The sequence below is a fragment of the Raphanus sativus genome, chromosome 6 (genome assembly GCF_000801105.2).
Source record: "Raphanus sativus cultivar WK10039 chromosome 6, ASM80110v3, whole genome shotgun sequence".
Taxonomy (NCBI): domain Eukaryota; kingdom Viridiplantae; phylum Streptophyta; class Magnoliopsida; order Brassicales; family Brassicaceae; genus Raphanus; species Raphanus sativus.
Genome location: NC_079516.1, coordinates 37,636,557 through 37,650,184, shown reverse-complemented (window position 1 = coordinate 37,650,184; position 13,628 = coordinate 37,636,557). Strand labels below are relative to the sequence as shown.

The 13,628-nt window shown below is 36.3% G+C and overlaps 4 protein-coding genes across 5 annotated transcripts; 2 read left to right on the top strand and 2 right to left on the bottom strand.

Moving 5' to 3' along the window:
• The first annotated feature begins 614 nt into the window (after positions 1-614).
• On the top strand, positions 615-4,045 carry LOC108813576 (65-kDa microtubule-associated protein 7). 2 transcript variants are annotated; one of them, XM_018586163.2, is made up of 12 exons: positions 615-773; positions 875-1,048; positions 1,275-1,478; positions 1,563-1,826; positions 1,903-2,118; positions 2,188-2,343; positions 2,409-2,568; positions 2,646-2,797; positions 2,876-2,963; positions 3,043-3,116; positions 3,197-3,271; positions 3,371-4,045. In XM_018586163.2, exons 2-12 carry the CDS (start codon positions 971-973, stop codon positions 3,710-3,712), a joined length of 1,809 nt encoding a protein of 602 aa, XP_018441665.2. In that variant the 5' UTR covers positions 615-773; positions 875-970; the 3' UTR covers positions 3,713-4,045. The 2 variants fall into 2 exon arrangements, with proteins under 2 accessions (XP_018441665.2, XP_056845620.1); XM_056989640.1 differs by having other exon boundaries at positions 622-773; positions 872-1,048.
• A 909-nt stretch (positions 4,046-4,954) lies between these two features.
• LOC108809607 (zinc-finger homeodomain protein 14) lies at positions 4,955-5,703 on the bottom strand. Its single transcript, XM_018581750.2, has one exon. The coding sequence runs from the start codon at positions 5,582-5,584 to the stop codon at positions 5,075-5,077; it is 510 nt and encodes a 169-aa protein (XP_018437252.1). The 5' UTR covers positions 5,585-5,703; the 3' UTR covers positions 4,955-5,074.
• Positions 5,704-8,140: 2,437 nt separating this feature from the next.
• LOC108805684 (protein BASIC PENTACYSTEINE2) lies at positions 8,141-9,759 on the bottom strand. Its single transcript, XM_018577619.2, has 2 exons — positions 9,600-9,759; positions 8,141-9,194 (listed from the first exon to the last, which is right to left on the bottom strand). The coding sequence occupies exon 2, from the start codon at positions 9,183-9,185 to the stop codon at positions 8,361-8,363; it is 825 nt and encodes a 274-aa protein (XP_018433121.1). The 5' UTR covers positions 9,186-9,194; positions 9,600-9,759; the 3' UTR covers positions 8,141-8,360.
• A 1,126-nt stretch (positions 9,760-10,885) lies between these two features.
• Positions 10,886-13,268, top strand: LOC108808378 (zinc finger BED domain-containing protein RICESLEEPER 2-like). The gene is made up of 3 exons (XM_018580535.1): positions 10,886-11,537; positions 11,631-13,151; positions 13,237-13,268. Exons 1-3 carry the CDS (start codon positions 10,886-10,888, stop codon positions 13,266-13,268), a joined length of 2,205 nt encoding a protein of 734 aa, XP_018436037.1.
• The last annotated feature ends 360 nt before the right edge of the window (positions 13,269-13,628 follow it).

The window sequence follows — 13,628 nt, the reverse complement described above, 5'->3', positions numbered from 1 at the left end:
TGCTGATTTAATAAAGAGAATATAAGATTTTCAACTTCTTAATGAAACTAGTGGAGTGGTGTGACATTGGCCACCACCACATCCTCCCCTTTGGCATATTTTTCTTGTTGAAAAAACATTACAACTTTTACATTAATGCCAAGCTCCATACACCAAAAAAAGAATTTATGTTTGCAAGTGCTTTAACTTTTTCTTCTCATGATAACAAAGCTCATTGCAATGTCGGTATTAGTCTATTCATTACCATTGTTTTGCATATAAAATCAACTAGTTTATAATTCCTACCATTTTAATCATATGAATGTACTAACTTAATATATCTTGGTCTAAAAAGAATCTTTGTTGGTTGGTCCACGACTGGCGTATTCCAGTAACAGCTCAAATCATACAACGTATGCATATTATATATACTATGATCACACTATACACTATACTTTAAACATCTCATTAAAGAAGCCAAATCTCATTCTTTTTTCTTTCCAATTGGCTTGCCTTTAAAAGCCACGCGCTCACCGTAAGCGCCTGCACTCAATTTTCTCGTACTTTTTCGTGTAACATAACAGGATATTAAATAAACATTTTAAGTAACGGCCAAGAAATTAACTCTACATTTATGCAATATGACAAAAAGAAGCTCAGTTTTTTGCTCATTAAAGAAAAAAAAAACTTCTTTTTCTTTATACATTCTTCAACATAATCTCTTTCTCTTTTCCTGCAACTTTAGCTCGGAACTCTATGCTCTCCGCTGATCAATCTTTCTCCTCTCTGTAAAAGTAATGAGAAACCTTTTTCTATATTTAAGAGCTTCAGATCTGACACTTGTTGTTAACTCTGCTGAGCAGTTTTTGTTTCTTTTGTTTTTTTTTCTAAGCAGCCATTGTTGTCACAAGCTCTGCTCTCTACCTCTGTTCTGGTTCAAGAATCAAGATTCTAACTTTTGAGAGGGAGAAGTAAAACAAAACTCGGTGAAATGCTTGAGATTGGAAGCCCCACTAGTCTCTGTTTCCGTACAAACACTACTTGCAATGCTCTGCTTCGAGAGCTTCAGGTTTCTTCTTCAACCTCTCTTCTCTGTTTCTATGGGGGATAAAAGTCTTCACCTTTTTTTAGGCTCCATAGCTTTAAGGGTTACTGTGAACTTTGTCTCTCCTTCTAGAGTTTAGGGTTCTGTGTACTATTCAAAACATTAGGATAAAGTCTTTACCTTTTCTCTTCTACATGTATCTGTAAGAACTCTGTTTTTTTTTTGTTTTTTTTTTTGGGGTATGGAGCAGAAGATATGGGTTGATATTGGTGAGAGTGATGCTGAGAAAGACCGGATGCTAATGGAGTTGGAGAAGGAGTGTCTAGAAATCTACAGAAGAAAAGTTGATGAAGCTGCAAATTCTAAGGCACAGCTTCATCAGTCACTTGTATCAATTGAAGCTGAGGTTGCTTCTATAATGGCTGCTCTTGGAGTCTTGAACATCCATTCACCGGTATGTCCAAGTTTATGACTCTCTACTATCTTGGAAACAAAAAGGGAAAGTTTTGATTTTGATTTTATTTTTGGGTTGTTGTAGATCAAAGAGAAAGGTTCAAAATCATTGAAAGAAAAGCTTGGCTATGTGAGGCCTCTGCTTGAGGATCTGAGTCTTCAGAGAGATGAAAGAGTGAAGCAGTTTGTGGATGTAAAGGCGCAGATTGAGAAGATGAGCGGTGAAATCTCTGGTTACAACAAGAATGCCATGATTGCTTCTTTGACTCTTGATGATGATGATCAAGACTTGACTCTTCGGAGACTTAATGAGTATCAAACACATCTCCGCTCGCTCCAGAAGGAGAAGGTGTTTTGAAGATTGTTTTGAGATTTACATAAAAACAAGATGTTACTGTGACTCATTTGTTTTTTTTTAATGCCAGGCGGATCGTCTAAACAAGGTGTTGGATTATGTGAATGAGGTGCACGCTCTATGCGGTGTTCTTGGAGTTGACTTTTGTCAGACTGTTAGTGAGGTTCACCCGAGCTTACATAGGACTAACCACGAGCTGTCTACAAACATCAGCGATACTACTTTGAATGGTCTACAGCACATGATTGAAAAGCTGAAAACTGAGAGGAGACTCCGCTTTCAAAAGGTTTTAGATACATAAAACATTGTCAGGGTGTATTGTGGATTTTAACCTTTTTTGTTTTTTTTTTTGCAGTTGAAGGATGTAGTGGGGTCACTTTTGGAGCTATGGAATCTAATGGACACACCTCAAGAAGAGAGAATGAAATTTGCAAGAGTCAGTTCTGTTGTGAGATCACCTGAATCTGATGCCACAGAGCCAAACATCCTTTCTACTGAAACAATTGAACAGGTTTACTATTTTCTTTTTACCAACTTTTAAAGTGTCATTAGTCTCTCAACCTTCTATGTTATTAGGTATCTGCAGAAGTAGACCGTTTCAACAAGCTGAAATCTAGTAGAATGAAGGAGCTGGTGATGAAAAGAAGGTCTGAGTTAGAGAATCTTTGCAGATTGGCTCACATTGAACCTGACACAAGCACATCTCTCGAGAAATCAACTGCTTTGATTGATTCTGGTAAAAAAGTTATTTGTTATTATCCTCACAAATAATAAGTAGCTGGTTCTCTTTGCTGATCCTGACGTTTTCTTCAGGGTTAGTGGACCCTTCAGAGCTTCTTGCTAACATGGAAGCGCAGATAAAGAGAATCAAAGAAGAGGCACAGAGCCGGAAAGAGATTATTGATAGGATTGACCGTTGGCTATCTGCTTGTGAAGAAGAAAACTGGCTAGAAGAATACAACCAGGTAAGAGAAGTTTCTTGAAACGCTTGTTTTGTTGAAGTGTGTAGTAACTGAGTAAATAAGCATCTTGTTTGGTTTCAGGATGAGAACCGCTACAGCGCTGGAAGAGGAGGACATGTTAACTTAAAGCATGCTGAACGAGCTCGGGTTACAGTAAACAAGATTCCCTGTATGTGTTCTTGTCTCATCTTGTCCCACCACTACTTTCAGATGAGAATCTTTAAGCTTATTATTGTTTTATTATGTAGCAATGGTTGACAATCTCATCAAGAAGACGCTTTTATGGGAGGATCAAACACACAAGTCGTTTCTATATGATGGTGTAAGTTAAAAAAGTAGTCACATTCTTGAATTGAAAGGTTCTTCTGTCCTTTGACTATGGTTACTTGTTTCCTCCATCAGGTTCGATTGGTATCCATACTTGAAGATTATAAACTGACAAGGAAACAACAAGAAGAGGAAAAGAAACGTTACAGGGTTTGTCATAATTAATCTCTTTTTACATGACCGTGTTAATGTTTTATTATATGGCTTGGATTGTTATAACGAAGCTTTTGTCATCGTCTCTCTCTGTAGGATCAGAAGAAGATGCAGGATCTGTTATTAAACAGGAGGGAATCCATCTATGGATCAAAACCGAGTCCAAGAAGAAGCAACAGCATAAGAAAGGTCAATGGTTACAGCAGTGGGAATGTATCTATGCCTCCTACACCACGCAGAAACTCAGCAGGCACAGCAAATAGCGACGTTATGATGACACCAAGATCTTACTCAGGTCATCATCATCATGGCCAAAACGGATACTTCAAGGAAGTGAGAAAACTCTCAACAGCTCCTTTGAACTTTGTGGCTATACCGAAGGAAGATTCAGTCTCTACGTACACTTACTCTGAACCAGATTCACCGTTACATAACTGAGTGTCTGTTGCACCGGTTAACGGAGTAGGAGTTGGGATGTTAGAGATGAATGTGATCAAAAGGAGGAGTATAATTTGTAGACAAATTAATGACTGTTATGTGTGTGTGTGTGTGTGTGTGTGTGTGAGTGTGACACTTTGAGTTGACTTTTGGTGACTGACTTTAGGATATTAATAGTAGAAGAGTAGAAACTGATGGATGTTATGTTCTTATAGTCTTTCTATAATGTCTCTTTCTCTTCTGGTGTGTTGGTGAATTTGTGTGAATGTGTGTGTATATGGTGCTCCTTGTTTGCTCACCATATGCAGATATTGAGAGATGTTCTTTTGATTACATAGCACTGCTTATCTTCTCTCTGTTTAGAGGTCTGTGAGTCTTTTTAATTTAAAAATCACTTAATAAGCTTTCTCAAAAAAGTTTTTATTGGGCTTGAAGTGCCCAATAAATCACTTAATAAGCTTTCTCAAAAAAATTCTTATTGGGTTTGAAGTGTCCAATAAAAGTCTATAGTCCTTCTGGGACCATAACTGAGATATTCATCTTCTGTGGATTACTTTATTTTTAGTCAACGAATATAGCTGTTTTATTGTTTCTTAGCAAGTTACATTCAACATGAAGGAGAATTTACGAATATTTTCAAAATTTTATTGATAATTTGAACTATATATTTTTTTCTCTTTGGTTAACAAGTATATGGTTTTTACCAACACAAAAGTATTTTTATATAATTTATTTTAAAATGATTATTTTCTAAAGAACTATTACAATATATTGAATTGATGACGTCATTACAATCTTTAGTAACAAATCTCAAAATAATGAGATAAATTCAATGTTGAGTTATCTCCTTATCCAGTTGTCTTTTCATTATTTAATTTCGAAGTTTTTAAATAAGATGTGTAGTAATAGTTCGTTGTAATGATTATTTTAAATAGCTCGTTGTAAAAAAAAAATATGCATTTTTGTGAAAAAAGCAAATACACGTATTTATTGTTTCTCAATGTCCGTCGCTGTTACTAAATTATTAGTCCACAGTTCATGTCAACTACTTAAAAAATTAATTTCGCATAATATTCTGATTGGTTAGCAGTGGTGGCCATAAATTAAGCGTCAGCTAGTTGTCTTGTCAAAACTCAAAACCCACCGACGTAAAAGTAAGATTAATAAAGACAATTAAGGAGTGAAGGAGCCAGTAGTAATTAAGGACATCATTAAATAAAAACACACACAATAAACCCCTAGTAATAGTAACAGGCTATTCCATTAAAATAAGAACATTAAAGATTACATGAAGAACAACAGTAGAAGTGAAAATGAAATGGAACTAGAATTATGCTACTATTAATTAATGATGTAGTTAGATTAGTGATAAAACTTTTTGTTATTGTTAACCCAAGTCTTGAAAAGATAACGAGTAACACCAATCCTTTCGCAGAAGACACTTATCTCTTCTCTAACCGCTCTCTTATCCTTCAACGTCCATCCCAGCTTCGCCGCGTAATCTCTCATCGCCTCTCTTTGCTCTGCCGTGAATTTCGACTTCCTCCGACGATTTACCGTCATCTTCTCTTCCGTGGAAGTCTCCTCCGTGTCCTCCTCTTCTTGCTCTTTTCTTTCCTCCGCAGATGCTTTCCATTTCAGCCTCGCGAGCTGCTTCACGCGCCTCAAGCTCGTGAAAGGAAACCGCGCGCGAGTAACTTGACCAGAAGGTTGGACATCAATGCGACGGTGGTAGCTCCGGTGGCAACCACAGGCGGCGCAGAGATCTCCGGTGGCTGGTTGAGAGTACTCGCGGCAGCCATCGACGGCGTAAGAGCCGAGCTTGGCCGCGTGGTTGCGCATGCATTCTCTGTAGAGACAAGAACTCTGCATCTCTTGTTTTTTTTCTTCTCTCTCTAATAGTTGTTTTGAGAGTTTGAGTAAACAAACTTGGTTTTAGGCTTTGGTTTGGGTTAAGATATGATATGCTGTTTGTGTCAGAAAGTAGAGTTGGGAGTTACAAAAAGGCAAACCTATTGTTACAATTACCGCCTTGAGATTTTGTACTTACATGTCTATTAGGTGTCATAATAAATGTGAAACCTCTACTTTTTGAGCTGTTTTACTGGCTTTTGCTTTTTTTTCTTAAGTCCAATAATTTTCAAAATTGATTTCATATCTCGACTCTTCTTACCTCGTGAAATTGCCAATACTAATAATTAGGAACCGGTGGTAGCCAAGTTTTAAGCAGTGTGGCAAAATGGTTTGGATAGCTTATAACAAGCAAGAGAAACCAGTAGGAACCAAAAATGTAGTAGACTTGTATTGATTTAGAACAGTTGAATTAATTTAATAAAAATACCTTCTTCATTTTTGGCATCTGAAGAGAAATAAATACCTACAAACAAATCTATAGGTGAACCTTTTTATAATAGTAATAAGGTTTATTAATTTTAAACTAAACCAGTCTAGAAAAGAATTAAGACTTTTTTGCTAAATAACCAAAAAAAGAGAAACTAGATTTTGAGAGAGAGAGTAGAGAAAAATAAGAAGAGAAAGTACGAGAGAGGGGAGGATTTTGGTTAGATTTGTAATTTTGTTGTTTTTTTTAGCTATTTGGCCTAATTTCCCAAGAATTAATTTATTAGTAATCTATAGTACATGGAATCATAATCAGGTGCGTAAGCAGAAGTATATGAGAATAAAACGAGAGATTTTTTAATAAAAATTAGGAAGTCAAATACGTTGTAAAAATTACAACGAGATTTTTTTATAGTTCTATAAAATTTATGACTAAAGTTATATGATTCAAATTTAAAATAAAGCATTTATTTATTTATAATAATTTTAAATGATTTCATATTAAAATATGAAAATATACCTAAATTAATTTTATAAGAAATTATTATATTAATTATTTTGAATATTTAAAAAATTGACACAATATATATATATATATATATATTATATCTCTAATAAAAACCTCAATGCATAAAGATAATATATACAGTATAACCTCTTTAAATTAATACTCGATAAATTAATATACACTAAAAATCTCTTTAAATTAATATAATGTTATAGTTCTAAATTGAGTTTTTGGTTCAATTAGTATATCGATAAACTAATAATCTTTATAAATTAATAGAAAATTATAGTTTTGGCGTAGTCCCGACATTATTAATTTATAGAGGTTTCACTGTAGTATGTTTTAATATTTGTATATTTCTATCATCTTTATTTCACTATTAAATTTAAAACTTTATACAAAAATTTGACTTTATATATTTTTCTTGATTTATATGACATTGTATTTTTTTTTAAAAACGGAACTACGATTTCAAAACAGAATTGTAAATTTTCAAAAGGTTAAAAAAAGAATATTTTAGAAACATTTTAAAAATGAGAATACTTAAATTTCTACAAAGCTCCTTTTTTATTCCGATTCTACCGCGGGAAATGGATGTCCATAAAGATTCCTTACAACTAGTTAGTAATGAATAAATATCATGAGTTTGGATTGTATGAGCTACGGAGTGGTCACATGTTTTCTAAATATGATAACCAGTGTGTTTATGGTTTGTTGACCAAAAAAAAAAGTGTGTTTATGGTTTATAAATAACAAGTATTGTAAAACCCTAGTCACATGTTTTCTTAACAAACTGAGAAACAAAAAGAAGCAAAAATTTCAACTAAATACCACTAGTCACACTACTGATACTTAAAAAGCTAAGATGAGTTGATCTTAACCATTCAGATTTCATTTGCAAGGATAAGAGTCAAAAAGCTTTCTTTTTCTTAGATGCTTAGCAAAACCGGTTATGGGTTTTCAAGCAATTGTGTGACCCACAAGTTGAATATCTTGGCCGCATGTTTATTGCCTCTACTTTTCATTTGTGCAATTAGCAAACGAAGTGGTTAGTTTACAGTCAAATGATAACAAGCTCACCCCACCGAGTCTATCCAAAAATGTCATAAACAGACTTCTCTCTGTTATCTTTCTTGTCTTAAACTCCCACCCCAACTTCAAACCAACCACACGTATTACTTATTACTTTGTTGGTCTCTCTAACTATTTTTATTCTGTGTGTTAGGATTGTTTTATTTTCATAGTCATACGATCCAGTATCAAACTAGTTTCGTGATTTTATCCTGCAAGGCTCCAACACAGTAACTTATTACATTAGAATTACAAAACATGTCAAATGATTTAGAGAGTATCACAAATTAACATTCAAATATCTTTTTTTTTTGTGCAAAAAATTAAAGATCAGTCAAGGAGAACAATATTCTCCTTAATCAACATTCAAATATCTTAATCAACGAAAACATCAGTCAAGGAGAACAAAAAATTTAGAGAGTATCACAAATTAACATTCAAATATCTTAATCAACGAAAACATCAGTCAAGGAGAACAATATTCAACGACTAGTACAAAATAGTAATAATAATCCGAGAAATAAAAACATTTAGTTAAAAAAAATTATCTGTTACACAACTTACTATTACAAGTCAGTAAAATGTTTATAAAGATAACAGAAGGAAGGGGGAAAAATACAAAAAAAAAAGAAGAAGAAGAATTCAAACTTCCCTGCAGATTTTCTAAGTCACCTTCTTCCTCTCAGACAAACAAACAAACAGATTCCAGCAAAAATTAAAGATAACTAATCATCTGATGGTGACGAACTTGTTAGTTCCATGTCTTGCCCAGTGACTCTTAAGATCGATGGGGTTCCCAAAGTTAAACCCATCAGAAGCAAGTTTCTCAAGAACCTTCTTAAACGCGCCTTGACTCATCTTCCTCCCAGAGATCCTCGCTCCACGCCGCTTAGTACTCATTGGCAACGGATGCATCGATATGTTCGTGGTGCAACACGCAGATTGCCAACCGCCGCATCCCCAACGGTAGCACTGCTGAGGAGCTCCAGTGCATGTGCAGACCGGGACTGGTAAACCGGAAATGTCCATATTCACTCCGTTAATAACCAGGTCGAAGCTTTTCTTAGCCGGTTTAACTCGCGAAACATTCGTGTTATTGTCGTTCTCCTCTTTTGGTTTACGAGGCTTCTTCGCCTTAGTAGCGCCGCCAGCAGCTTTCGAATTAGGCTTCCGCTTCTTAGTCTCGACAATGTCCGGTTCGCATTTAACCGGGTGTTCCTCGGTTTGGTGATGATGATGGTGGAGATTCATGTGCATGGATGGGGATGAGGAAGTTTGGGGAAGGACATTTCCGTAATTAGGAGTGGTTGTGACAGGCAACATGTTGAAGAACTTGTCTTTGTGTTGGTTAATCCAATTGTAGCTCATGTGGGGCTCAGGGTGGTGGTGGTATGAACCGGTTTGCCCAATCATTAGATTAGGGTCTCGACCGGGTAGAAACGGTTTAGTGTTCCGATCAATGGTTGGCATTAGCTGCAAACCGAGGTTACCTTTGAATGATGTAGCGGCCGCTGGTTCGTAGTAACCCCAATTACGAAACCCGTCGTCATCCATCGCACAGATCTACAAAAATAACCACACAAAAGAAAATAAAACTTAAGATTCAAATCCAAATTCAGACAGAACATAAAACTCTATTTCTTTCCTGTTCGTGTCGGAATGCAGCACAGCCGAAACAAACATTTCTTATAATCCAATTAGAGTTTCATATATAACGACATATCGGATCTTGTCGAAAACAACATGCAGATACAATATAGAGGTTCTAGATCTGGATAACGCAGAGCTAGATCTAAAGGAAAAACGAGACATGGATCGAGTGTTTTTAACAGCCTATGAAACTATGTAATATATAAAAGAAGGGGGGCAACAGTACACAGAAAGGTCCCATTGTAAATTCAAAAGGAGAGAGAGAGAGACATGATAGATAGATAGATGGGGGAATGGATTAGGAGAGAGAAAACTTACATGAGAGATTTGGTTAAACAAACAAGCGGGTTTCTTTAAGGGAATTTTTTTTCCCTTCTGGAGAGAGAGGAGAGAGAAACCTGAGAGAGAGAGATTGGGGAAAGAGATTGAAGAGAGAGGAGAGAGAGATATGATAAGAAAGAAGGAAAAAAAAAAGAGATCTGAAGAAAGGGAAAGGGTTTTTATTTTTGAATGGAACAGAAGAGAACCCTAAAATTGAAACATTTTCTAATTTAAAAAAATACATGTTATCTGCTTCTAAAATAAATAATCCTAAAAGGCTTCTTTCAGACTATTTTTATGTTTGGTCTGTGAAGGTACATAAAAGATAAGGAAAGCCATTTGAGAAGAAGACAAAAAAACAAAGCCCACACACATTAAAGTCTTTCTTAGACATCTTTTCATTACCAATTTTTTTTAAAGGCAATTGAGATCATTTGATTAAAGAAGATTACGATGGAAGAGGAGACTTTACATTTATTGAATAAATATTATTCTTACTATAAACTTTTATTTCATTAAACTGAAAATGTACATATGGGTCGTGGAGATAACCTGTTTACTATTTATAAAAAAAAATACATTTCCAATTCTAGTTGACTAGTTGTATGTTCTGTTTCCAAAGTGAGAGAAAAACCCCATTAAAAACAATCAGATTTGCATTTGTTTTAGTCCCATATTCTATACACTAGGCCTGGGCATAAAAACCGGATCCGAGGACCCGACCCGGAACCGACCCGAAAAAACCGGGTTCGGATGTATTCGGTTCTTGTAAAATACCCGATTGGGTTTTGCTTTCTCCTTGGTTCGGGTAACGGTTCGGGTCGGTTAATAACCGGTATCCGATAGAGTACTCATAGTTAACCGAAGTTAACAATGGCTACATTTCAATACTTCATTAATGGTTATCTTCATGCCCGGCCATAAAGCAATTTTCTTTATTTCCTTGCCTCCTTGGTTCTATCGATTAACCTGTTCATCTTCGCCGACTTCTCTAGAAAACTTCAATCGTCTGTTCGAGAATCGAAATTGAAGCTCCTAAACCCTAGCTGTGATTATCTATAAATGGAGGACCTTGATCGTTGCAGTTCCTTCACAACTCACAGCAACACAATTCGATCTAAGGTTTATTATCCGAAACTCTCAGTTCTTTTTCTCTTTCAATTGCTTGTTAATTCTGTAGTATTTGATCTATAGTTTCATATTGATGTAGCATGTGTTTGATTCTTGATTCGTGTGGCCATTGATCGTTACACTTTGATTGATTCACTGTTTTTATTTTGTAGATGGATTCATCAATAACTCCTAATGGAAAAGACATTGCCAATCAAAGAGACCAAGAGACAGAAACCCAAGAAACACAACAAGAGTTTGCATCTCCTGACAATTCAGGAAAAAGAAAAGAAGTTCCCAGCTCAAGCAGAGCTACATCTCAGCCAGCGAAGACCACTAAGGTGTTTAGCTCACGGTCAACTGTTTGGGATCACTACACAAGGACACCAAACAATCGAGACAAATGTGTCTGCCACTATTGCAAGAAGACGTTCGCTTGCCCAACCAAATCCGGAACATCCAACCTGCAGAAACATCTTAATACCTGCAAGCATTACAAAGCGTGGGAAGAGGGGAAAGTTCGTGCTCAGCCTGTGATCAGCGAAGATGGTTATCTGAAGGACGCCAAGGTTTCAGAAGATTTGTTCAAGGAAGCTACGAATGAGATGCTTGTCATCAGTGAGATGCCACTTGCCTTTGTTGAAAGCTTGGCATGGAAGTGTTTCTGCAACAAAATGAATCTGCCCAAACCACACTCGAGGAGGACTGCAACAAGACAGATTGTTGAGATGTATGTGAAGAGGAAGGCTGCACTGAGGGAATGGTTCAAAGTTAACAAGCAGAGAGTGTCTTTAACAACTGATATATGGGTCGCTCAATCAACAGGTAATGGAGTAATGGTGATAATTTTTTTTTGTTTGTGTCTGATTTTGTAGCATATGATTGAATCCTAACTTGATTTTGTTTTGTTTTGTATAGGTGCTAGTTATATGGTGATCACAGCTCATTTCATCGATGCTGCTTGGAAACTGAAGAAGCTGATCCTTGGTTTTAAGTACATCACTGATCACAAAGGTCAGACCATTTCAACCGTTCTGCTTGATTGTTTATCTGAGTGGGGTATAGAGAAGGTTTTCTGTATCACTGTTGATAATGCGACTGCAAACACATCGGCTCTTAGGAAATTTAAGAGTAGTTTTGCATTGCTTGGTAATGATGCGTTTGTTCTGCATGGGGATTTTATGCATTTGAGATGTTCTGCACACATCATAAACTTGATTGTGAAAGAAGGTTTGGCTGCAGTGGATTTTAATGTTTCTGCTATCCGTAATACTGTTTCTTATGTACGATCAAGCACAACTAGGCTTAGATCGTTTGAGTTAAGGGTTGATTCAGGGAAGTTAACAAGAGGAAGTTTGCCATTGGATTGCAAGACTCGCTGGAACTCAACGTATTTGATGTTGTCAAGGGCTATTGAGTTCAGGGTAGCATTCAACAAGATGGAGGCAGAGGACCGGCTATACAATGATCACTTCTTGGAGTTTGAGAATGGAATCAAGCGCATTGGACCTCCTGAGATTGTTGATTGGAATGCAATTGAGAGGTTAGTGTGGTTCCTCATCATCTTCTACAACTCTACTTTGGTTGTATCTGCATCGACTTCTCTGAACTCCTTTAAATGCTACGGTGAGATAGTTACAATAGAGAAGAACTTGATAGGATTGACCCGTAGTTTAGACTCGGATTTGAAGGGTAAGGCTGAGGAGATGCTTAAGAAATTTGATAAGTATTGGGATGGTATGAGGAACATCAACAAGATGCTGATTGTAGCTACTGTCTTTGATCCTACAAAGAAGATGCAGTTTGCTAAGATGTGTTTCGAGAAACTTTATGGTAAAGACACTGCAGATGCTCAAGATATGTTTCAGTCTGTCATGGATGTTCTTCGGGATTTGTTCAAAGAGTACAGTGCTCGGTTTCATACTGATGAAGGCGTTCAAGCATCTCAAGCTCCACAACCAGCATCATTCGGTAGCCAAGAGCAGCCAGCATGTGAAAGAATCAATCTGATTGATGAGTCGGGGTATGAGAGGATGGACTGTATGTATGCGGAGTTGGTTGATCTGATAGAGGATCGAGAAGCAAAAGATGAGTTGGAAACTTATCTGAAAGAGAGTGTTGTCAATCCGAGAACCATGCTTGGAGTGGAGTTTGATGTTCTGTCTTGGTGGAAGGTTAATTGCTCAAAGTTTCCGATTCTTGCAGAGATTGCTCGTGATGTCCTTGCGATGCAAGTGTCATCTGTTGCTTCTGAAAGTGCATTTAGCACTAGTGGTCGAATCATTTCCCCTCATAGAAGTTGCCTAACTCACTATATGATTGAAGTGCTAATGTGTTCTGAGCAATGGATGAAGGCAGATCTTCGTGGCAGTGAAGGCAGAGTGGTGACAATGGAACAAATTCTTAGTGAATTTGAGTATGAAGACAAGCTCAAGCGAGGTATATCTCTTACTTGTAACTTATCTTTGATCACCCTTGATGTTTCGTAAGTACTAACTTTGTTTTTCTTTATAATTTGTTTCAGATTATGATTCTCAAGCAACACAAGAAGAATAAATCAAGGATGAGCTTAAGGATCGAGCAATGAAGATTGGAGAATGTGCTTTGGAGAAGTCAAGCTTTGGTGTTTTGTAATTTGTTCTGTTTCTGTTTTGTTCTGTTTCAGTGATTTACATGTTTTCGGTTATGTTTCTGTTTTTTGGTGTGTCTTAAAAACCTATGTTGCGGTAATGCGGTTTAAGATTATAATCGGTGTATGGTACTATGGTTTATCCTTTTTTCAAGAATGCAATGTGTTTTCCCAAAGTTATTGACTTATTGTTATTTCCAAAATCTTATTCAGATTGATCATGTATGGTATTGGTTCGGTTTTAATGTTTTGCTTTGGAAATCAGTTTAACTTATTGTTATTTCCTT